Source organism: Cyprinodon variegatus, unplaced genomic scaffold, assembly GCF_000732505.1.
Source record: "Cyprinodon variegatus isolate N-32 unplaced genomic scaffold, C_variegatus-1.0 Scaffold687, whole genome shotgun sequence".
NCBI lineage: Eukaryota > Metazoa > Chordata > Actinopteri > Cyprinodontiformes > Cyprinodontidae > Cyprinodon > Cyprinodon variegatus.
This window is the reverse complement of record NW_015151140.1, coordinates 290364-314956: the sequence shown is the minus strand read 5'-3', so window position 1 is coordinate 314956 and position 24593 is coordinate 290364. Positions and strand designations below refer to the sequence as shown.

Below are 24593 nucleotides of genomic sequence, written 5' to 3'. Positions count from 1 at the left end.
TGGGAGGGAACTCATGTTCTTGTGAAGTGAGAAACAGCCTGAGTTTTATAGGCTTTTAAATTTGGAAATGGTATTTCAGGCCAAAGACTAAGAAAAACGATTTCAGGAGGGCACTTTTTTGTCCAGAGCGGAAAAAGGCAGGTGCTCTAGCGCCACCTGGTGCCTATCAATGCATGTCCCTGGATGGGACATAAACTCAGATACTGATTTCAACTTTTATATCTGGTTCTTGTTTTCAACAGTCACTGCAGTTCAGAAGCACAAAAAGGATTATTTTCCCCAGTTTTACTTTTTTTGTAACTGAAATGTTTCCAATCATCAAACTGAAGATAATATTACTATTATTTTTCCAACATGTGCAGCTAAAAAAATAAAACTGCATTTTCTATAATTTCTGTCTTTTAAAGGCGGCTGCCATCTTGGCCTCATTGCTGACTAATGTGCTGTCACTCAAATCACCAACTGCAGCGGGCCCTGAATGAAAGCATGCAAGGCAATTCTCCAACGATCTCAGGCATTCGGCTGCAAAAATGAAGCACATGTGAGCAAATGGAAGTCCTTTTTCAAACTTCCTGATCATCAAACAATGCAGGTGTGCAAAAACGGGCAGCAGCAGGGCTACAGCTCATCCACAGAGAATGATTGACTGCAGTTTGCTGCACAACTAGAGGGTGTGTTTACTTTCTCATTAGTCCTGCTATCACAAATGTTTTGGGGCATTTATGTGTCAATTATGAACATCCCTTTTATAGTTGAACATAAAACACATTGATAAAACCAACCAAAATTCCAGTTAAAAAAACTTTTAGGTCTTATCCTTTCAAATATGAATGAATGGAAAGTGTCTGAAAATCGGTATATTTCACTTTAATACAAAATGCAGGAATCAAATAATGGATTTTTATTTATCTTTAGGGGGAAAGTGCTCCATATCGCCCTACAGTAGGTCTAGTAGAAAAGGAGTTTTTCCCTAAACATATCTGTGCCTCCAGCAGCTGCTTCCCAGGGTTTGTAATTGACAGCAACACTTCGGATGACTTGTCACTCTCCTAACTTAGCAAAATAGTTATGATTCAACCAGTCTGAGAAGAATCCAACCTGTCTAAGCGTAGACTCTGACTAGGCCATTCCAAAACTCACCTGTCCCTGTTTTTAGCCATTCAGAGAAAGATTAACATATCTGTTTTTGATTATCATTCTATTGTGAAATAAACCAAGTAAACTTCAGATTAAGTCACAAACTAAATGCTGTAAATGATATGTGTAAATCTTTTTATAAAAAAATAAACTTACAAGAGTGCGTCTTCTTCACAGCTGCCAACAAACCTGGGACACAGAAAAAGAAGAAATGTTATGTTTTTTCCCTAATTTTACTGCTGAGCCTGTCATGATCTGCCCTAATATCTGACCTTAATTGTTCATGTCTCTCACCTGCCTAACTCTGCCTGGTCTCTAATTATCAATCATCTTATTCACCTGCTCCCTCTGCTTCATATATGGCTCAGCCCAGCTATCAGGGCCAGCTCATTGTTTACTATTTAATGTTAGTTATGTTTGTTTCATTAGTTTTGGTTTCCTTTCCAAGGTTCATGTCCCTGTTCCAGTGAGGAGATTATTCATGAGACTTCGTCTTCAGGCGAGTTTATTCACTGGTCAGTGGTGAGAGCATTTCAGCATTTCCTTAGTGGTTTCTGATTTCCTGATTCTGTTCCCTCTCACCACTGAGCCCGTCTGTCCCCGTCTGATCTGTTCGCCTGAACCATCTTTGTACTCCTGCTGGATTCTGCCTGTCTGCATCTGTGCGTTTCTGTCTGAGCTAACTTCTGGACTCATAGAACTCTGAACCTGCCTGAACGCTCTGTGGGTTCCTGGAACCCTGAACCTTTCTGTTCCTGTGCGGACTGGAACCCCTGATCAGGCTACAGACTCCAGGATATCAGAACTGTTTCTGTCTGATCTGTATCTCTGACCTGGATCGGATCCTGCCTGCTCACTGGGATTGCCTCATTGGGACACTATGGACAGCTCAGCACCGCATCTGGTTGACAGTGCATTGGTTGATCCTGCCTAAACCGAGAGGATGAACTGAACTGTTAAACCGGGTAAGTGAGTCACACGGATAACGCCTGTCTTACCTCAAATACTGGGTCCACCTGTCCCGTTCATGACAGTGCCGTATTTAAGATGTATAATCATGATTTTTTTATGCTTGGTGCTTAAGCTTATGTTGAATCTAGAGCTTTAACATTTTCAGAATTACTTTCGATCCTTCAAGTTCTAGCATAAAGGTCCAAATCAAAACCAAAGTTTAAAACTCTATTTAAAAAACCAGGAACATATACCACACCACCATCATTTACCAAATTTAAACAAAGTACTCCCTATGATACTGTATGTGGTTATTAGTAACGGCTTTCTGTCTGTCTATCAGTCCCTTTACACAGAAAGGAGAAAGTTTGCTCCTTGCAACAAGCCCAAGCCATCAGCCCCCCACCACCATGCTTGGCAGTGGTTGATATTTAGTTTTGGTTTCTCCAAACATTTGCTGAGACGTCCACTCCTTTCAGTTAATCCGGAATATCAAACTGTTTTCAAGCTTGCAGATAGTGTCTGTCTCAGGAAAAGAAGCAGGATGGCTTTGCAACATTACCCCTCCTGGACTAGCATGTTAAAACACTGATGGTTGCAGCTCGGTTTGGAACCTCCTGCTCTTACGGAGGAGCTCACACTTGCTGATATTTCATTCAGGTGATTAAAACAGTGTTTAAGATTTCAGAAGCAGTAGCAGATTCAGCTTCACATTGATCATATTAATTCCACAACTGGAAGCCCAGCCATTAAGCATGGCTGCTTCTTTCTTTAAGCTTTATGAAGAAAAAAAATTCAGAAGTTCACAGAACAGTCACTATCCTCTGTCCTGATGGTGTTTGATAAAACTCATCTGAAAAGGTTGGCTTCCTCTGATCTGCTTCCTACCACAGGATTCACAACACGGAGGTGTTACAGGGGAAAACCTAAACATTGTTCACAAAGTCACACATGCAGAAGAAAGATGGAAGAAAAACACATCCGCCTCGTTTCATTGATCGTTTGACTCTAAAACTGGAAAACAAAACCCCTCATCAGCAGAAATGAACTCTGCAGCAAACACCTTCATTTATCTGCAGCAGCCTCTGAAAGTCCGCCTTCTGCAAACAAAGGAACTCTATATGTCAGAGACGGAGGCAATTCTATAGCAAACCCTCCTCATGGTATTCAGCTCAAACTCAAACAATTATTATTGATGATAATTATTATTTATCGAATATAAAGATAATAATTTATCTCTAAACTGCAGACTTGAAGAACTTCCTCATCTCTGCTTTAAGAAACAGAAGAGAGGGAACCGATATAAATCCAAACATGGAGCAGAACTCCATGTGCAGCCCAGACCATGATGCTCACACTTTAAAAATAATATCTTTTCATTTAGGTTTCTGTGTAGTTGTTAGGTAGAAGGAATGAAGAACTGAAATACACAGTAAGGGTTTTTTCATGCGGCTTCTGCAGGAGAGACAGTTTCATCATTGAATAAACCTAACAGTAGTTTCTTTGCAGGTTTTTTTAAAGACAACTTCTGTGATCAATATGAATATCTTTTGGTAGTCTCACACTTTTTTCCTCGTTTTCTTTATTTGCAGACCATCCACAAAAAACCCCAAACATTTATGCCTTTTTTTAAGCACTCTGATGGTAGATAGTCTAAAAGACATTGTCCTGCATTTTGCCAAAAATAAAAACAGCAACAACACTGCAAATGACTTAAAATAATCAGGATATTTAATCGAATGAATATTTGGTTCAAAAGAGTGGAGCTGAAATTTGAAGTTCTCTTTTTTAGCGCGTCATTATTAGGTGCAGCCTCGGAGTGGACTATGAATGACTCCTTTAAGCAGCAACAAATCACCAAAGTGAAGATTATTCTGTTGAAACAGGATTTTTCACAGACGCCTTCGTTTCTTGATTATACTAATGTTCTGTACTACCGTGTCACACAAGCTGCCTTCTCTCACCTACTGGATGGAAGTGCAGCGGCTCGCCTTCTAATTGCATCACAGAGGCGAGAAGACATCACTCATGTTCTGGCTGCTCTTCACTGAATTGAGTTTAAAATCCATTTATTTGCTTTTAAATCTTAATGGCTTTGCTCCACCGTATTACTTGGACAACAAACCCAGGATACTGTATTTATATCTTTGCTTTTTTCGCTGTTTAATGCTGAACGATTAGAAAGAATACAAGGATAATATATTTTACTGCTGGATTTTCTTTTTGTGTTTAAAATATCAGGGGTTTTTTTCTTCTCTTGGGCCCCCCCTCAGTCAAGGGCCCTTTGAATCTTCCTAACTTGTCACCCCCATACGGCGTTGCTGAATAAGGTAAGGGTTGTATCTTAGCTCGCTCTGGTTGTTTATGGGCAGTTTAGACTGCCTCAAAAAAATGGGCTCTGGGTCACATGACCATTCAGTGACGGATCCGACTTTCTCAAGTTACAAATGTGAGTTTTTAACAAAGCTGCTCGCAAAGATCATCAATACGCACCAAGTGTTGAATATTGACCTGAAATATCAGAGGATACTAATAATCAGGTCTTAGACGGTTATAGAACTATGGAGTAAATTTTGTTCCACTATTGTTGCTTCTGGGGGCGGGCTTTCCTCTGGAGTAAAGACGCATTTATTTTGGTCTGCATGGATGTTTACAACAACTTTGAATTTTTGAAGTGCGCATCTGTTGCTCGCTCTCAGACTGCAGTCAGATCGTTGCTTAGCAACCTGTTGAGCCAATAGGACAACAGCTTGAGAAAGGGAGCGTTTGTTTAGCTCTGAGTTAGCCTGTGGTACCACACCCCTCACAGGGGCGTGAGCTGAAACTGCTTTGTGGCCATTCATTACTCCATTCAGCAAAGTTCAGTAGAAATGGATAACCCAAATGATTATTCAGGACTTTCTATTCCATACATTTTTAAAACAAATGTTACTCATTACTCTTGGCTTCGGTTTGATGTTTATGAATATTTAATTCCCGTCACGTGCGTCATCCAATGCAGATCATTGGCGCCATCCACAGCTAGTGAAAACTAGTGTAATTAGATGAGTCATAGAACGCAAACACTCATCGGTTAGCTATTCGTCAAATTTGTGCTGACGCCAAAGGAAATCATCAGAAGCCAGCAGGTGTTCTTCAAACTGCTAACGTGAATTGTCTATGCCATGCTACAATGTGGGATTCAGAAAAAGATGCTGAAATGTCTGAAAGGTCGGACACAGGCGAGAGCGTATCGGGAGACGGAGACCAACCAGACCTCCCTCATCCTGGGCCCTATCTCAGAGGATTTTTAGAAATAGTCGAAAAATTGAGCTTTCAGTTCATATAGCGGCATCTGGCTGTTTTTTTTTTAAAAGTTACTTTGTACCTTTATACTTTAAGTAGTTTTTGGAGCACATACTTTTTCACTTTTACTTGAGTAAAGCGGTCAAGTTGATACTTCAACTACCAGAGTGTTTTTAAACTGCAGTATCTGTACTTCTACTTAAAGGGAAACACATTTTTTTTTACATTGGCCCCTTGATTTTACGTTCTACTCACCCATATTAGTTTTGTGTCATTTGTAGCTGTTCCGAAGATATTCAGTTTTGTAATATCCAAGTAACGTCTTCCTTTGGGCAACGAGTTGAAGGCACAAACTAAATTGTTCATAATTTATTCTTTATCGACGCCAGCATTCAGAACATGTAGGCGAATCACTGTCCCCCAAACATCCGCTAAACTATTTGGAGAAACAAAAAAAAAGAAATCCTGCAGAAATTTTAAGAAAAAAAAATTTGAAATGCAAAATATGGTATGAAGAAAAGAACATTGAAAATATAAAATTAGAACAATAAAATCTGTTTAAAAAAAAAAAGGAAAACAAAATATAAATAAAAAATTCAATTTTTTTTTTAAATAAAATCTGAGAAAACAGTTACATTCATTTCAATTACTTTAGCTATTTAATGAATTAACTCCTGGATTGCATTTTTTTCTTGTCAAATTTACAAAATGCGTTTTTTTGAATATTATTGTACAACATGTTTTCTCTTCTTGTCATAATAATAATAATAAAAATACTAAATTTAGGAATTTGCCCCCTAAAAGGAGATTTGTTTTCCACCATCTGTTATGTCTAATCTTACTGGTCGGTTGTTTTTATTTCAATTCTGTTGATGATGTAAAGCAAATTTTTAGCATCCATTTGTTTTTTTTTCACATTTTTATACATAAATTGTGTTTATTGGACTGATTTTGGATATTTTGGTTGTAAACAGAGACGAGTAGAAACTGTTATTCCACGCACATCTAACCAAAAATGAAACAATAAACCAGAATTCATCTTGCAGTTATCCAATAAGCATCATTAAACCTCACAACCTTACTACTTTAGTAGATATATTTCTGTTTAAATAACTCTGCATCCATCTGCAGCTCAGAGGAGCAGCGAAGTGATTTACTCCTAAAACTGAGACTGCAGAATGTCACTAAACCTGCTCACTGACACACTAACCCAAGACCTGCAGCTAGATGCTGAAATATTTAGAGCCACAGTGGGAGACTGTCTGGCGATAGAGAGCTGTCCTGTGCAACGAAGAGACGAGAGTCATATGAACCTGTGAATGCAAATCTGATGTGAAAGCAGAGGTGAATGAAGAGCAGAGCGAGGCAGGAGGGATGTACTTCCTGTAAGCTGATAGCAGGACATGCAGTTTAAATTCGCTGAATAATCTCAGGCGTAGAAAGAATCTTAAGGTTCAAATCCCCGTAAAAAGTTATTTCATTTCCCTTTGGAAACATACAATGTTTTAGAAATAGTTTGTTGTAAAATAAAAGGATCACAGCTTGATAAATATCTTCAGAAATATTCTAATGAGACACACTACTATGTACGCTTTGCTTCCTATGGAAATACTAAAATTCACTCTAACTTAATTTCCTCATCTGCATACTATAGTTGCTTTTTCACTTTTTGGATGCTGACATCCACAAACAGGACACATATATTCCTCTCAGTTCAAATTTAATTTCACATAATGGTAAAAAATGCCTAAAATATCAAAAAAGCAAGAAGTTAGGTGGAGTAAAGGCTGTTTTCCATAAGAGCAGCAAAAGGGAAACTCTACATCAGGCTGTTCCTGTTTTTCTGTACAACCAATTAGAAAAAAAGGTTTAGCATAAAATACAGCACAACATATGCTTTTAATGTGTGTGACTCAAAGTTTTATTGGCTGATAAAAGGAAATGGGTTAATTTCAAACTGTGATAACTGAATTTAGAGCTGCTTTTGTTTGGTTTCATGGTTTTAATCCATCAAAACTCTGATTTCTGTCTGTTACCATTTTAGATGATCTCAGTGACTCTGCCCGTCCTCTGTCAATGTTGTTCCAGCATTATATATTCTATAACAAGGAAAACAGATCTAAGAAAACACTGTAAAACTATAGTGAATATTTATTTAACTGCTTAAGGAACTTTACATTTTTTTCCGGCACAAGTGATAAGCAATAAAAATGTGTGGAGCTGGTTGACAGTCGCCTTTTATATCTGTGTCTCTGCTTCTGTCTCCTTGAACCCCAGTCGACCTCGGCAGATGGCCGCTCACACTGAGTCTGGTTTTGTTGGAGGTTTCTTGCTGTTAAAAGGGAGTTTTTCCTCTCCACTGTCGCTACAAGCATGCTTACTGTGAACATTGAATCGGTTTGACTGTATAATCAGGTTGAGTTATCTCTTTAAAGTGCATTGAGATCATATGTGTTGTGAATTGGAACTATATAAATAAACTGAATTAAATGGAAATAAACGCTAAAGATATAAATAAAAGAGCAGTAATGTTTTATACTGAATAGAATGGAAAAAATGCTTGAAAGAAAAAGAGGTTGGTGATTTCTCCTGTTTCTGCTGATCCTGGGCTAAGTGTAGCCAAATGTGCGCTTGGAAATGCAAATCAAACCATGTAGTAAATAGGAAGGGATAGGACGAAGAGAACACTCAGTCATGGCCAGCTCCTGTTCTGCTCACCTCCATAATTCATCAGCAGGGCTGAGCTGAAAGCAGCAGCACACAGCAGCGCATGAGGGACTTAGAGGCTGCTTCCAGCCGGAGTCCCCAGCGGAGAGACGGGGCTTTAAGATGAGGAGCCGGCGACAGACTGAGAACATCCCTCAGGGCTCTGATGGATGGGGCCCAGAATCGGCCGTCTACACCGTCAGCCACCGCTTTATGACAAACACCTCATATAGACCTGCTTCATTTCAGAAAATGTCTGGTTTTACTAATTTAGAGCTAGGCCATCAAGATGTCCCATCTAAATAAGGATGAAGATCTCATGAATAATAAGACAAAAATGGTACAAAAAGAAAAATCCCTGATTCTTTATCACTGAAAACATGAGAAAGAACTTTTAATGTTTGGTTTGCGCCTGTTTTTCAATAAGAAATCGAGTTTGGATCTGTTTCAGAACCATTTTCAGGTTGGAACATTCAATCCTGTCCTTGTTTCTCTTATTTGAACCGAGCGACGCCCTTGGATGAAGAGAAACTTGTGTTGAAATTATGGGGACCTCAGGGACCAGAAAAGCTTAAATTAAACATTTTCCTGCCTGCAAGACAAAGATGGAGCTTTGCTGACGTCATGATGAGGAAGTTTATGATGCGTCAAAGAGGAATCTTCAAGCTTCCCTCAGACAAAAAATATCTGACTCAATTTATAGTTATCTAAAACCAAATCAAAGCCTCTTGCCTCAAATAAATGAAAGATTCAGTGCCTGGTGAGTTCTTGTTAAAATATGAACTCATGAGCCTGATGTGAAAATGTCAAACATCTAAACAGAAAGAAGAAAAAAAGAGTTATATACTATAAATAGGTTATAGTAAATCCTGGGCTGTTTGTAAGTTGATCTTTTTAAAGAACGATCTGGAGGAAAACCTCCTGAAGCTTAACACCTGCAGGCTACAGCAGTCTGCGCCGCTTTGCTGAGTCTTTTCTAAAGCTCCCAGATGTGTACGCCAAGGCAGGCTGAAGCTCAGAACATGAAGAGGACCGCTCTCTGTCTCCCTCAGCAAAGTTTGAAGCTCCAGCATCTCTTAATTGTTCAGAGCGAGCTGCTCCTTGTGCCAATTTCAACGCATTAGCAGCAGCCGCCAAAGTCATTTCAGCGCCGCTCTTCAGGGAGGCGAGAACAGAAAGAGGAAAACAGAAAAAAAACGCCGTCCTCTGGCTGCCTTCAGCCGCCTGCAGCGTCCGATGAGCTGCGGATTTAAGATGGAGGTGATAAAAGCAGATTTAGGGATTAGACAGACAGATATGAATGTACTTTCACTGACTCTAATTTCACTACCGCACAGATTCTCAGAAAAAAAAAAAACACCCTTTAGGCATATCCTCCATTTCCCATAATGCATCAGTAACATCTAATCTACCGCCCTACATCTATTCTTAACTTATTCTGACCGTCAAGATGAAACATGTTTACGTAATAATGAGTTTAGAGGTTTCACCTCACACATCAGTCCATCACACATCTTACAAATGTATTTATTTTCATGGAGACCAGACACTTTTACATTTAGACCCCCGGCTTATTTCCCTCAAATATCTCAGCTTTTGGATCTCCAGTGAAAGAAAACATGTTTTATGTTTAAGAAGCAAAAATAGAAGAAAGCCTGCATCTAATTAGGACTGAATACAACACAAACCTGCATCCTCAGCACCATGCATGCTTTCCTCCATTGGATAATCCTGCATTCATTGCATGAGAAAAGTGCCGATCTACAGCTGTGACTTATAGTCTAACTAGGCGCAAGGCACAAAGTACCATGTAGACACGCATTAAAGGCCACTTAGAGTAAAACATGACATCATCTCTTTGGATGGTTGAAGAAAAGACCCCAGTTCAATTCTATTCAGTTTATTTCTATAGCGCCAATTCACATCTTGTCGTCTCGAGGCACTTTACAGAGACAATTTAACCAGATCATCCAGTCAGGTTGAGTCAAAGTTTTCTATCTAAGGAAAACCAGCTGATTGCATCGACTCNGTCTGAAAGGTCGGACACAGGCGAGAGCGTATCGGGAGACGGAGACCAACCAGACCTCCCTCATCCTGGGCCCTATCTCAGAGGATTTTTAGAAATAGTCGAAAAATTGAGCTTTCAGTTCATATAGCGGCATCTGGCTGTTTTTTTTTTTAAAGTTACTTTGTACCTTTATACTTTAAGTAGTTTTTGGAGCACATACTTTTTCACTTTTACTTGAGTAAAGCGGTCAAGTTGATACTTCAACTACCAGAGTGTTTTTAAACTGCAGTATCTGTACTTCTACTTAAAGGGAAACACATTTTTTTTTACATTGGCCCCTTGATTTTACGTTCTACTCACCCATATTAGTTTTGTGTCATTTGTAGCTGTTCCGAAGATATTCAGTTTTGTAATATCCAAGTAATGTCTTCCTTTGGGCAACGAGTTGAAGGCACAAACTAAATTGTTCATAATTTATTCTTTATCGACGCCAGCATTCAGAACATGTAGGCGAATCACTGTCCCCCAAACATCCGCTAAACTATTTGGAGAAACAAAAAAAAAGAAATCCTGCAGAAATTTTAAGAAAAAAAAATTTGAAATGCAAAATATGGTATGAAGAAAAGAACATTGAAAATATAAAATTAGAACAATAAAATCTGTTTAAAAAAAAAAAGGAAAACAAAATATAAATAAAAAATTCAATTTTTTTTTTAAATAAAATCTGAGAAAACAGTTACATTCATTTCAATTACTTTAGCTATTTAATGAATTAACTCCTGGATTGCATTTTTTTCTTGTCAAATTTACAAAATGCGTTTTTTTGAATATTATTGTACAACATGTTTTCTCTTCTTGTCATAATAATAATAATAAAAATACTAAATTTAGGAATTTGCCCCCTAAAAGGAGATTTGTTTTCCACCATCTGTTATGTCTAATCTTACTGGTCGGTTGTTTTTATTTCAATTCTGTTGATGATGTAAAGCAAATTTTTAGCATCCATTTGTTTTTTTTTCACATTTTTATACATAAATTGTGTTTATTGGACTGATTTTGGATATTTTGGTTGTAAACAGAGACGAGTAGAAACTGTTATTCCACGCACATCTAACCAAAAATGAAACAATAAACCAGAATTCATCTTGCAGTTATCCAATAAGCATCATTAAACCTCACAACCTTACTACTTTAGTAGATATATTTCTGTTTAAATAACTCTGCATCCATCTGCAGCTCAGAGGAGCAGCGAAGTGATTTACTCCTAAAACTGAGACTGCAGAATGTCACTAAACCTGCTCACTGACACACTAACCCAAGACCTGCAGCTAGATGCTGAAATATTTAGAGCCACAGTGGGAGACTGTCTGCCGATAGAGAGCTGTCCTGTGCAACGAAGAGACGAGAGTCATATGAACCTGTGAATGCAAATCTGATGTGAAAGCAGAGGTGAATGAAGAGCAGAGCGAGGCAGGAGGGATGTACTTCCTGTAAGCTGATAGCAGGACATGCAGTTTAAATTCGCTGAATAATCTCAGGCGTAGAAAGAATCTTAAGGTTCAAATCCCCGTAAAAAGTTATTTCATTTCCCTTTGGAAACATACAATGTTTTAGAAATAGTTTGTTGTAAAATAAAAGGATCACAGCTTGATAAATATCTTCAGAAATATTCTAATGAGACACACTACTATGTACGCTTTGCTTCCTATGGAAATACTAAAATTCACTCTAACTTAATTTCCTCATCTGCATACTATAGTTGCTTTTTCACTTTTTGGATGCTGACATCCACAAACAGGACACATATATTCCTCTCAGTTCAAATTTAATTTCACATAATGGTAAAAAATGCCTAAAATATCAAAAAAGCAAGAAGTTAGGTGGAGTAAAGGCTGTTTTCCATAAGAGCAGCAAAAGGGAAACTCTACATCAGACTGTTCCTGTTTTTCTGTACAACCAATTAGAAAAAAAGGTTTAGCATAAAATACAGCACAACATATGCTTTTAATGTGTGTGACTCAAAGTTTTATTGGCTGATAAAAGGAAATGGGTTAATTTCAAACTGTGATAACTGAATTTAGAGCTGCTTTTGTTTGGTTTCATGGTTTTAATCCATCAAAACTCTGATTTCTGTCTGTTACCATTTTAGATGATCTCAGTGACTCTGCCCGTCCTCTGTCAATGTTGTTCCAGCATTATATATTCTATAACAAGGAAAACAGATCTAAGAAAACACTGTAAAACTATAGTGAATATTTATTTAACTGCTTAAGGAACTTTACATTTTTTTCCGGCACAAGTGATAAGCAATAAAAATGTGTGGAGCTGGTTGACAGTCGCCTTTTATATCTGTGTCTCTGCTTCTGTCTCCTTGAACCCCAGTCGACCTCGGCAGATGGCCGCTCACATTGAGTCTGGTTTTGTTGGAGGTTTCTTGCTGTTAAAAGGGAGTTTTTCCTCTCCACTGTCGCTACAAGCATGCTTACTGTGAACATTGAATCGGTTTGACTGTATAATCAGGTTGAGTTATCTCTTTAAAGTGCATTGAGATCATATGTGTTGTGAATTGGAACTATATAAATAAACTGAATTAAATGGAAATAAACGCTAAAGATATAAATAAAAGAGCAGTAATGTTTTATACTGAATAGAATGGAAAAAATGCTTGAAAGAAAAAGAGGTTGGTGATTTCTCCTGTTTCTGCTGATCCTGGGCTAAGTGTAGCCAAATGTGCGCTTGGAAATGCAAATCAAACCATGTAGTAAATAGGAAGGGATAGGACGAAGAGAACACTCAGTCATGGCCAGCTCCTGTTCTGCTCACCTCCATAATTCATCAGCAGGGCTGAGCTGAAAGCAGCAGCACACAGCAGCGCATGAGGGACTTAGAGGCTGCTTCCAGCCGGAGTCCCCAGCGGAGAGACGGGGCTTTAAGATGAGGAGCCGGCGACAGACTGAGAACATCCCTCAGGGCTCTGATGGATGGGGCCCAGAATCGGCCGTCTACACCGTCAGCCACCGCTTTATGACAAACACCTCATATAGACCTGCTTCATTTCAGAAAATGTCTGGTTTTACTAATTTAGAGCTAGGCCATCAAGATGTCCCATCTAAATAAGGATGAAGATCTCATGAATAATAAGACAAAAATGGTACAAAAAGAAACATCCCTGATTCTTTATCACTGAAAACATGAGAAAGAACTTTTAATGTTTGGTTTGCGCCTGTTTTTCAATAAGAAATCGAGTTTGGATCTGTTTCAGAACCATTTTCAGGTTGGAACATTCAATCCTGTCCTTGTTTCTCTTATTTGAACCGAGCGACGCCCTTGGATGAAGAGAAACTTGTGTTGAAATTATGGGGACCTCAGGGACCAGAAAAGCTTAAATTAAACATTTTCCTGCCTGCAAGACAAAGATGGAGCTTTGCTGACGTCATGATGAGGAAGTTTATGATGCGTCAAAGAGGAATCTTCAAGCTTCCCTCAGACAAAAAATATCTGACTCAATTTATAGTTATCTAAAACCAAATCAAAGCCTCTTGCCTCAAATAAATGAAAGATTCAGTGCCTGGTGAGTTCTTGTTAAAATATGAACTCATGAGCCTGATGTGAAAATGTCAAACATCTAAACAGAAAGAAGAAAAAAAGAGTTATATACTATAAATAGGTTATAGTAAATCCTGGGCTGTTTGTAAGTTGATCTTTTTAAAGAACGATCTGGAGGAAAACCTCCTGAAGCTTAACACCTGCAGGCTACAGCAGTCTGCGCCGCTTTGCTGAGTCTTTTCTAAAGCTCCCAGATGTGTACGCCAAGGCAGGCTGAAGCTCAGAACATGAAGAGGACCGCTCTCTGTCTCCCTCAGCAAAGTTTGAAGCTCCAGCATCTCTTAATTGTTCAGAGCGAGCTGCTCCTTGTGCCAATTTCAACGCATTAGCAGCAGCCGCCAAAGTCATTTCAGCGCCGCTCTTCAGGGAGGCGAGAACAGAAAGAGGAAAACAGAAAAAAAACGCCGTCCTCTGGCTGCCTTCAGCCGCCTGCAGCGTCCGATGAGCTGCGGATTTAAGATGGAGGTGATAAAAGCAGATTTAGGGATTAGACAGACAGATATGAATGTACTTTCACTGACTCTAATTTCACTACCGCACAGATTCTCAGAAAAAAAAAAAACACCCTTTAGGCATATCCTCCATTTCCCATAATGCATCAGTAACATCTAATCTACCGCCCTACATCTATTCTTAACTTATTCTGACCGTCAAGATGAAACATGTTTACGTAATAATGAGTTTAGAGGTTTCACCTCACACATCAGTCCATCACACATCTTACAAATGTATTTATTTTCATGGAGACCAGACACTTTTACATTTAGACCCCCGGCTTATTTCCCTCAAATATCTCAGCTTTTGGATCTCCAGTGAAAGAAAACATGTTTTATGTTTAAGAAGCAAAAATAGAAGAAAGCCTGCATCTAATTAGGACTGAATACAACACAAACCTGCATCCTCAGCACCATGCATGCTTTCCTCCATTGGATAATCCTGCATTCATTGCATGAGAAAAGTGCCGATCTACAGCTGTGACTTATAGTCTAACTAGGCGCAAGGCACAAAGTACCATGTAGACACGCATTAAAGGCCACTTAGAGTAAAACATGACATCATCTCTTTGGATGGTTGAAGAAAAGACCCCAGTTCAATTCTATTCAGTTTATTTCTATAGCGCCAATTCACATCTTGTCGTCTCGAGGCACTTTACAGAGACAATTCAACCAGATCATCCAGTCAGGTTGAGTCAAAGTTTTCTATCTAAGGAAAACCAGCTGATTGCATCGACTCGTTGACTCTTCAGCAATCCCTCACACTAAGCATGCTTGTAGGGACAGTGGAAAACTCCCCAAAAGGGAATTGGAAAGCAGGATCCTCTCGCTTTAAGGCAGCAGGTCTAACAACTGCCCCACCTCCAGACTGCTCCCGCACCAAAAATGGCAAATCACTTTAATATCAAATGAAAAGAAGTGGACCAAGAACTAAGCCTTGGGGTTCACCTGCATTAATCGCTCAAACAATTTCTTGCTTCTGAAGAGAAGGCATTGTTCAACATTTTTAATGTATAATTTGAGTAAAATCACATTTATCTTAAAAAAAAGAACATAATTTAAACTTCATTTTTAAGAAAAATGGCTTTAGAGGCAGAAGAAGCTAACTTTATATCTTTTTAACAGTTATCTATCTATAGAGGTAAGATCTTTACTGTTTGGTTCAGTTCTTTGTTTACCACAGACAACCGAAAGAACAACTAAAACTCCACCCCAGGAAGCATGCTCTCCTGTGCAAAGAGTCCTTCAGGGCTGTTTGCACTGGGCTCCGATGGAGGTTGCATGTTCATTTAAAAAAAAATCTGAAAAAAGTCAGAATTTGCAACTTAGCGTTAAAAGCCGCAGCTGAATAAGATTGCCAAGGTTAAATGTAAACTGCAGATTCTTGAGTCTGCCGGTTTTAAAGGCCTTTTAACTAATTATAACAAATATATCTATGAAATATTACAGCAATTTTCATTGCTAATCCTTTTTAAATATATATATGTATTAAATTTGTGTTTTTAAGCCTACAGCTTGTGCATTAGTTTAGAGCCAAACAAGCTATTTGTTGTTTTCAGTTGTTATAAAGGGGTTAAATTAATGTTGTTAATCTTTGCAGCCAAACATGTGGAACTAGCCATTTAAAAACATTAAACACCAACCCTTTCCCTCTGATGGGCTCTTAAAGAAGCTGTTTGAAACACATGGAGGGGTTGCTTTCCACATGCAGACAGAACAATACAGTCAGAAACGCACAGGGAGCTCCTGGTGGCTTCCTGTCTGACCGCAGTAACGTTCGCTGCCACCTCAGTACAGCAACAGATGAAAGGGCTGCAGCTTATCACCAGCAGCCAAACAACCGACTCTGCTGCAGCAAGCGAAGCTGCAGCGGGTCTGCGATCCGGGGGAAGCACCTCCAGCCAACCAGAGCAGACGACGCTCGCTGCTCTCTGCTTACTTTCATCTGCTTTCGTCAGAGTACCGCTTGATGCCCGGGTTAGAGAAATAAAGCCTCTTTTTTTCCTTCTGTCTTGTATTTGTCATATAATTATAATACAATTAACATTGTCTGGCAGACTCAGTTAAAATAAAGAGTCATAATATGGCATGGTGTGCTAATATCCTTTATTATACCAAATTAATAAAACATTAGCATTTTTTAATAAAGAGAAAACAGTTTGAAAGATCCATAACTTAATTTTGAGTTATAAATGATTGCCTGGAACTGAACATGTAGATGCCAGAAAGATAAAAATGTTTCTTTATATTCAGAATCAGGTAAAAAAAACTATTGGATGCAGACAGAACCAGGTAGAAACAGGCCCTGGTTCTGTTGAGGCTTTCCAGAACCTTCAGCATCATGGTTTTATTAAAGAGTCTGGGTCGGCGTGGAGGGGGTCCACATCAGAGTCAAACTCTCAATCAATTTTTTCTTCCCCTTTTTTTTTTAACTGAGGCTCTGACTAAACCTGTTAGACATAAACCTGTGCAGGGGGAGAATTCCCATATTCCCAGTCTTATTAAAAACGTGAACCTGATTGTCTGAGTTTCCCTGTGCTCTTTGAGCAGAGGAGAGAAACATGCTGCTCAGCCTTCTGTGCCCCGTCTGAGCCCCCGCCCTCGGGCCCGTCCATATGGACCTGATGGATGGAGCCGAGCGACACGAGGACCAACACAGTGGCAGAGATGGCAGAGCTCAGCTTCTCTGAGAGGCACCAGAAAAGACAGAGGAGACTGATGGGGTTCCTTTAGAGAAGAGCTTTGAATTCAAATCAGAAAGGGTTGATCGTATTAGCAAGGTCAACAGAGATGAAGAAGCTCTAAAATAAACAAAAAAACACCTTTAAACAAGATTAGATTATTGTTTACCTTTGACTAAATAGAAGTAGTTAAATTTCCTTTTCTCTGCTATTCCACTGCAAAGCACTTTTCTTTTTCCATGTGCAGCACTTTGAATTAGTTTGCTGCTTTAATGTGTTTTACTGTATAAATAATCCTTCTTTGTTTAAAGAAACATCATTTTATTTCTATTTTCAGGGTAGAGCATTAAGAAAACATCAAGAGGATGGATATGATTTCTTCAATGGGGCATTTGTTATTTGAGGAAAATGGTGTAAAAAAATATTTCCAACCTAAGGAATAAAAAGTAATTAAAATATATTACTGTTGGGTAAATTCTATGCAATTTTTCTCTAAAAACAAAACAGAAAAGCTGCTAAAAACCTGCACAGGTTCTTTATCACTGTAACTAAAGTTAATTAGGAAGGAAACACTCAAAGCTCCAGAGCCATAAGCTTATAGAACCCTGACACTGAGTTTTCCTCCTTATTTTCGCTGATTTTTATCTGTTCTTTAAAAAAAAAAAAGGGGAAATTTTGGAGGTTCCCAAGTCTACCTTCTTTAACCATTCTCTGTGCCGGCTTTAATCCTGGCAGCGCTGCTGCCTCACTGCCAAAACATCCAAGTTTCAACCCTAAACTACTATCCTGTTCTCCCGCTGCATGTGTGGGTTCCCTCTGGGTACTCCGGCTTCCTCCCACAGTCCAAAAACTGTCGGGTTGTTGGTTATTCTAAACCGGCTGTCGGTTCTACCACATATTTTTGATGGACTCCACCTTTTCCAGGATGTAGTCCGACCCCTCCGACCAAATGACAGCTGGAAGTAGGCAGCAGCTGTGCTCCCTGTCAACCTTCCAGAATAAAAGAGGAAAGAGATGATGGATGGATGAATCTAAAATCCTCAGAATCCTTCAGAAATGTCAGGAATGTTGCTCTATAGAGCTAGGGAACACATTGAGATGGATATTATCGAAACATAAAGCTTTATCTCATATGACGGCCAAAGGAAGGTCACACTCCGTACAGATGGAGGTAGAACGTAAAATACAGTCTTTGTGAAAAGGAAACGGAGGGAGCTAGCATTGCTCGGGGTTTGGAGGCCTCAGGGGTAAACATCTCAGACAGTGTTGTATCTGTTCTGTTTCTCCCCCTACATTTCCATGAAACCCATCACTGTTGGTGTGTTTTCTATCCAGCTGCTGTGTAGTGGTGAATTAAACAAAAAAAAAGTTTTTGCACATAAACTAATTCTGCTTGTAGATGCAGCATGAGCCCTGGCGGCGCGATTAAACGCCTCTGTGACTCAGCAAACTGAAACAGACACTCAGTCATGCACGTAGCAGCCTGCAGAGAGTCACGCTCTCAGAAAGGCCACAGCTATCATATAATCCACCACATAAAACATCACATAAGAAGGGGAAATTCTCACAAGTGCTGATTTCATTGATATTATGTCAAATCTGCTGGATTTTCTGTCCATTGCGTGAGAAATCGGCCTCACGGTCGCGCCGTGGGAACAGCCCAAGCATTCTTCCTGCACAAACTGTGCCGAGACCACCTGATGTTTCCAGGTGTTGTGGCTTCCTTTGTCCCACAGAGTGTCTGGGTGTTTTTTTTTTTTTTATCTGTAAAAGCACCTGCACATAGTGTGAGAGAGTTACAGCAGGGAAAGGTTATGTAACAGTGACATCTGCTGGGAGCAGATGGAGGGCTGGTGTTCAAACTTCTGTATCTTTGATGCTTTCAGGTCTGCATTCACCCTCCTGCTGCTTCCTCTCTGATCTTCTGCTCAGCTCAGCCCACAGCTTTTCTTCAGGATTAGGGCTGGGACGGCCTTAGAAATAAACATTTATGTCTTGATTTGGCTACATTTACTCAATCTTCTCAAGTCCTTTGAAAGAGAAACTACCCCACAGCATCACAGATCCTCCACTGTGCATAACAGTGATGATGACATGTTTAGCTAAAGTTGGAATTTTAATATTTTTCATAGCTCTTGTGCAGTTTGCAGTGGTGTGGTGACGGCTTCAGCTGTTTTAATCTTTCTGATTGTTGTTGTTACTTTAGATGGGAAAGTTTAGACCAGGAACCTTTTCCTTGTCGGAGGACTAAAACATAAATGATTTACTTCAATAGAATCCACTCCTCAAAGAGTAGTTGATAAATATGACACAGATTATTAGCTAAATGTTGATTTAAAAAATATTAGTCTAAAAAGAAAAGCAGGGAAAATCAGAAAGTGTTTTCAGGTTTCAAGTGACTTTTTTTTTTGCAGAGCTTTTTTGCTAAATTCCCTTTTGTATGTTTTTTACCTTTAATTTTAGCTATAGAAATAGTCCAAGTGCTGGGGGAAAAAGCAAAAAATATCCAGCTGTTTTTTGGTAATTAGTTTGTTTCATGCAAAGGAGCCGTTTCCAAAAAACTCCCAATTATGACATTAAAATAATTTGGCACAAGCGGTGCGAGCCGAGTAGAGCACATTATTTTTAGATCAAATCTTGCATTAAAATTATATTTGTTACTGGAATGAAAACATTACAAATTTATATTGCAATGAAATAATTCACTAACACTGATCTCCAACATAAAGACACAGACAGCTAGCACTTAGCATGAAACACTGTCAATCCCATAGGGATGCTAGCGCTATTATTTTTGCGGAATAATCTTACACAAACCAGCATTCCACGGACAAACAGTAGGTTGTAGGCAGTTGAGTAGATATAACAGTTTAAAAGCTGCAGAAACGTAGCTCTCTATGGGGCTCTGCAGAGAAAATGTTCGCTGATTTCATGCTGGTTGTGCAGAAGATCCCATATCCGCCATTTTCATCCAAGTGTAACTATTAAGCAAGGGGATGTGAGGTCTACAGCTAATTTGTCCGATAGTGAAAGAGCTCTAAAACAGCTCACTGTGAAAGGCGAATTTATCAATTTTTCCAGAGTAAAATATGCTGCTGCAGTGGAATATAACGTATACTTATGTTCTTTTCATAGCTATCTATTGCAGCAACATCAGGTAACAAAGAAAGCTGCGGAGAGGCTGAGGTCGGGCCGTTCCTCGTCCGATGCGCTCATTCAAAAAAGGAATGCTTAAACGTTGCTTAAACGTTGCTTAAAGTAATTTGCATTGGGGTCAACAAAAACTACAGCGGCCTACTCACCCACTCTCTACCAGTGACACACCCCCAGGTGAGTAATATGCCTAATTAAATAACTCCTCCCAAATCTAATTGATCCATTCCCCTGCAAACAAACAACCAAACCAATAAAAACAAAACCAAAACAGCTATTAATCTTTTTATTTATGGCTCCTACACTCCTTTACATCAGTAAACACGATCCCACCTGTACTATATGCAACGTTTTAAATGCAACGTTTTAAAAGCTTGCAGCAGACTGTAGGTCTGTAGGTGTTGGACGAAGAAGAAATCCTCTCTTCAACAGTTAAATATTGGTTTGACTCATGCATGAGGATTTCGTCCTGGTTCTCTAACCAGAACATCACCCAAACTGCCGCCTGCTGCAGGAACATAGTGACCGCTAAGAACTAATGACCACAAGCCTGTTTACACTCACTTGTACATCTCTGGGGGTTAAATCAATCTAAGCTGTCTTCCTGTCAAGAACAACTTTAAATGATCACGTTTCTTCATGGAGAACTTCTACCTTTGCCTTCAATAACAATAAAATCCCTTTTAGCTTCAGTAATTAGAAACAAAACTGCTCTAAAAGATACATGAACCTCCTGCCGTTACAGGAAAATGAATTGTCCTCTTTGGATGTGTTTACTCTCTATGTAACGAAATAGCAGATCATATAAACCCTTGTTTGGTTTAAAAACGGAGGCATAGAGCTTAACTGCTGCTTAAACTGCAGCTGCTACATCCCACTCGCTAATTCGGCTGCAAATTTGCATTTGTGCTTAATTTTTTTTTCCTGTCCTCTTCTCATCAGCTTTGCAGCTCTTCTAGCATTAAAACGTCAAACCCCCTCAGAGTAACAAACTGGGGAAATGAATTTAACGAGTGCTGAATGGAGCCTCTCTGGCATCCATCTGCACGATGTTCAGGGGGGCCGTCAGGCTGAGTTTAAGAGCTCTAAACTGGTAGACGATAAGTTAATCCATTTATCCGAATCCTTGCTGCGAGGCGACTGAAATAAACAGTGCAGAGGGAGCTGGAGGAGTCTGGTGAAGGAGGGAAGTCTGAGAGAGAACCACAGACGTAAATCTGAGGGAATTAATTAGAGTGAGATTCAAGGCACAAAGTCTAAAATATTTAACACGCAGCTTCTTCCCGACTTCTAAGCTGCCATGTTGGTTAAACTGCAGAGCTGGCTTCATACCGGTGTCCCCTTCATGAAATGTTTTTTTGTTTGCTTCTGATAACGATTCCTTTAAAGAAGGAGAGAAAGAACTCTGTCCACCACCAGCAGCATCTCATGGGAAGGTCAATATTAGACAAGCTGCAACCCCACAGGATTTACAGCCTGCTAACAAACTTCAGCTTTTTCATGCTACAAAATGACTGTTATTACTGCCCTCGCACATCAAAAACACACCTGTGTTCACCTTTAGCAAAGTCAATGCGTGCTAGATGACCCAGACAGTGACAGAGCGCATAAATGGCGTGACGATGGAGACAATAAACAGCTCCTCCTGCTCCCAGTGTTTCACTCTTCCTCATCTTATCAACCACAACAAAACTGGAACTAGATGGATAAACCTAAGGCATGAGTGGGATAAGCAAGAGAAGCCGGAGAAACTATAAAAAGCAAGACAGAACTGGAAAGCTGCTCATAATGGAAGAAATCTCAGAACACGAAGCTAACGACCACAAAAAAGCCCCAGCAGACAAAATGGCAGAACACGATCGCACGGAGATGCTGCAAAATGGGCTCGCAGCTATTAGATATTAAAGCCCTTAAACAAGAGCTGGTGGTATTTAAGGACAGCTGAAGAAAGAAATTAAGGAAAAAATAATGAATCTTCGACAAGAAATAGACCGTAGGTTGTCCGAGAATGACCGGGAGCTGCAGGCGCAACAAGTGCATATCAGCGAGGCACAGACACACATAGGAGGGGTGGAAAATGGATGCTAACGAGGTGCTAACGAAGATGGTTAAACAAACACATTGATTGCAGGAAAAACTAACCGATCTTGAAGAAAGATCATAGAGAAACAATATCAGAATCTCCAGCTTACCAGAAGATGTAGAAGAGAGATCCATAGCTACATTTCTGGAGAATTTTTATAAGTAGGAACTCGAACTTCCGGAGGGGATCAATCTCCAGATTCAACGAGCTCACCGAGCCCTCGCCCCAAAACCGAACCCAAATGCAGCACCAAGCTCAGTCGTGGTTAACTTTCTACAATTTGAGACCAAAGAAATGATCTAGGAGAAAGCCTGGCAGAAAAAGATCCAGCTAACAGGTAAACAAATCTAAGAATTTGGAGGATACCCAATTCAAAGTGCTATTGGGGATGAAGATAGATAAATCCAGAAATATATGGGTCCAATTGCAGTGTTTACAGTGGAATTATGGTTCAAAACATTCAAAAAACACAGGATAAAGAAAGAAATGAAAGTGCACAGGTGGGTAGCATTGGATAGCGATTTCAAACCTGCAATATATGATAAAAGTTCCAACAATGGATAAGCAAGCGGGTCACAGGATGGTATAGCCTTCAGAAAGACAGGGAATTTTCTAAATATGCATGAAAAATATAATTTAGATAAACATGATTTTTACAGGTATCTGCAACTGAGAGACTATTATAAGACAGAAATCAGGTGGGATCCCTCTGTGGAAGGGAATGGCTTAAATTCATTTAGTGGAACAGAAATTTAAATAATCTGCACTTTATTTAAAAAAAAATGATGATTAATACACATTCAACTAAGGATATAAAAGAAAATAATCAAAACTTAACATGACAGTTTCAGATTAAGATTGGCTGGATATGTGGGAAACGCATCAGACATCCACTAATTCACGGATATCGAGGGAGTTCATATGGAAAAATCGAATACGATTTTTTATCACACCTAAAGTCAAGAATAGAAATAAGGACACAAACATGAGGTGTTGGTCTATGTGGATCAATGAGCGCCGATTATTCTCAAATATTCTGGAACTGTCCTAAAAATGTTGGAAAAATGTACATGAAGATTCTGGGATGTGATATTCCTTTGAGTTGTGTGATACTATATCTTTGTAACTTTAATAACACAAAAATAAGGGTAAAAGACAGATATCTGATTAAGCTCTTCCTTAGAGCTATGAGGAAATGGGGGAAGGCTGACCCCCCCTCGTCAAGAACAATGGACTGAAATAATGGAAGAAATCTAGATTATTGAAAAACTGACACACGCTTTGAGACTTCAGCAAACTCAAATAGAAAAGTGGATGAAATGGACAACATTCAAGACTAAAGACAGCAACAACAAATAAAGAACTAGATAAACTAGATTGGACAAAGGTGAAATAGAGAAATACCTCCCCAGCGAAGGTTTTTTGTTATGTTGAATGTGAAGTATTCATGTACTTTGTGTATGTAAACAATTGTGAAAAATACCAATAAACAGTTAAATGTTGTACTTTGAGCTTAGGAAACCAAAAAACCAGCCCAACCCATCCCCACCTCCATGCTTGGCATTAAATTTACTCTTTGCTCTGGTATGCTGTTTGGTTTTCTCTTGACGTGTTTCTGCACCTTATGGTCAAACATCCCCACTGTGGTCTCATCTGTCTAAAATAGAGGTTTATGCTTTACTCAGACGCAGCTTTGGAAACCTAATGCTGCATTCACATGGAACGGCAATGGAGCAACAAAAGCAGCGAAGCAAAGAGAAGGATGAGATTCGGGGGAATAAAGCAAACAAAAGCCGCAGTGAATGCAAAGCAAATTTTACTGGAATTCAGCAAGGTACTATGGCCCCCGGGGCCGGGCCGGGCCTTTGGCCCCTACAGTGCCCAGACACCCCACAGTGTCCGCCCTACAGGCGCCCTACAGTGTCCGGGCACTGTAGGGCGAGTCTGGGGCAACCAACACCTGCTATTAATCATACTTCCCTTCTGAAGAAGCTTTGTAAATCCATTATATACGAGCGTGCTCATGTAAACATAACACGGGAGTTTGGTTCCAGGTGTTCATGGGTACACTAAATACTAAACTGCAGCTACAAATATATACCACCATGAATAATGTTGTGAAATCACCGTAGGTTCTTACTCTGACATGTATGGATATCTGAAGGATGCCTGTTGCTCCTGAAGCTTCATTCAGGCTGCAGTTCATTGTTATTATTTCCTGATATGTGAAACCGCTAAGACTAAACGAGGGTGAATATTCTATTTCACAGCAACGTATCCTTAACTCATGCATCTATCTTGTTTACTCAAAATATGTTTCTTAATAAACCAAAAGCAACACTTTTGAAATCATTTGTTTGTTCTTGATTCGGAAGAATTTCAGAAGGAACAAGATGCACGATTTTGTAGTTTAGCACTTGTAGAACAGGAAAACTGCAAAGTTTTCCCCAAGACTTTAAATAGAAGAAGCAGTTTATGAATGTTTGTGT

The 24593-nt window shown here is 39.4% G+C and overlaps 1 protein-coding gene across 2 annotated transcripts in view; it reads right to left on the bottom strand.

Moving 5' to 3' along the window:
• The window catches only part of LOC107097347 (nuclear receptor ROR-alpha-like), a 90159-nt gene that overhangs the window by 34411 nt on the left and 31155 nt on the right, over positions 1-24593 (bottom strand). The window contains exon 2 of one of the 2 annotated variants that reach the window (XM_015394471.1): positions 1294-1326. The exons of the other annotated variant lie outside the window; for it this stretch is intronic. Within the exon in view, the coding sequence (XP_015249957.1) occupies positions 1294-1326 (33 nt within the window). The remainder of the gene's footprint in view (positions 1-1293; positions 1327-24593) is intronic. 2 annotated transcript variants of the gene reach the window in all.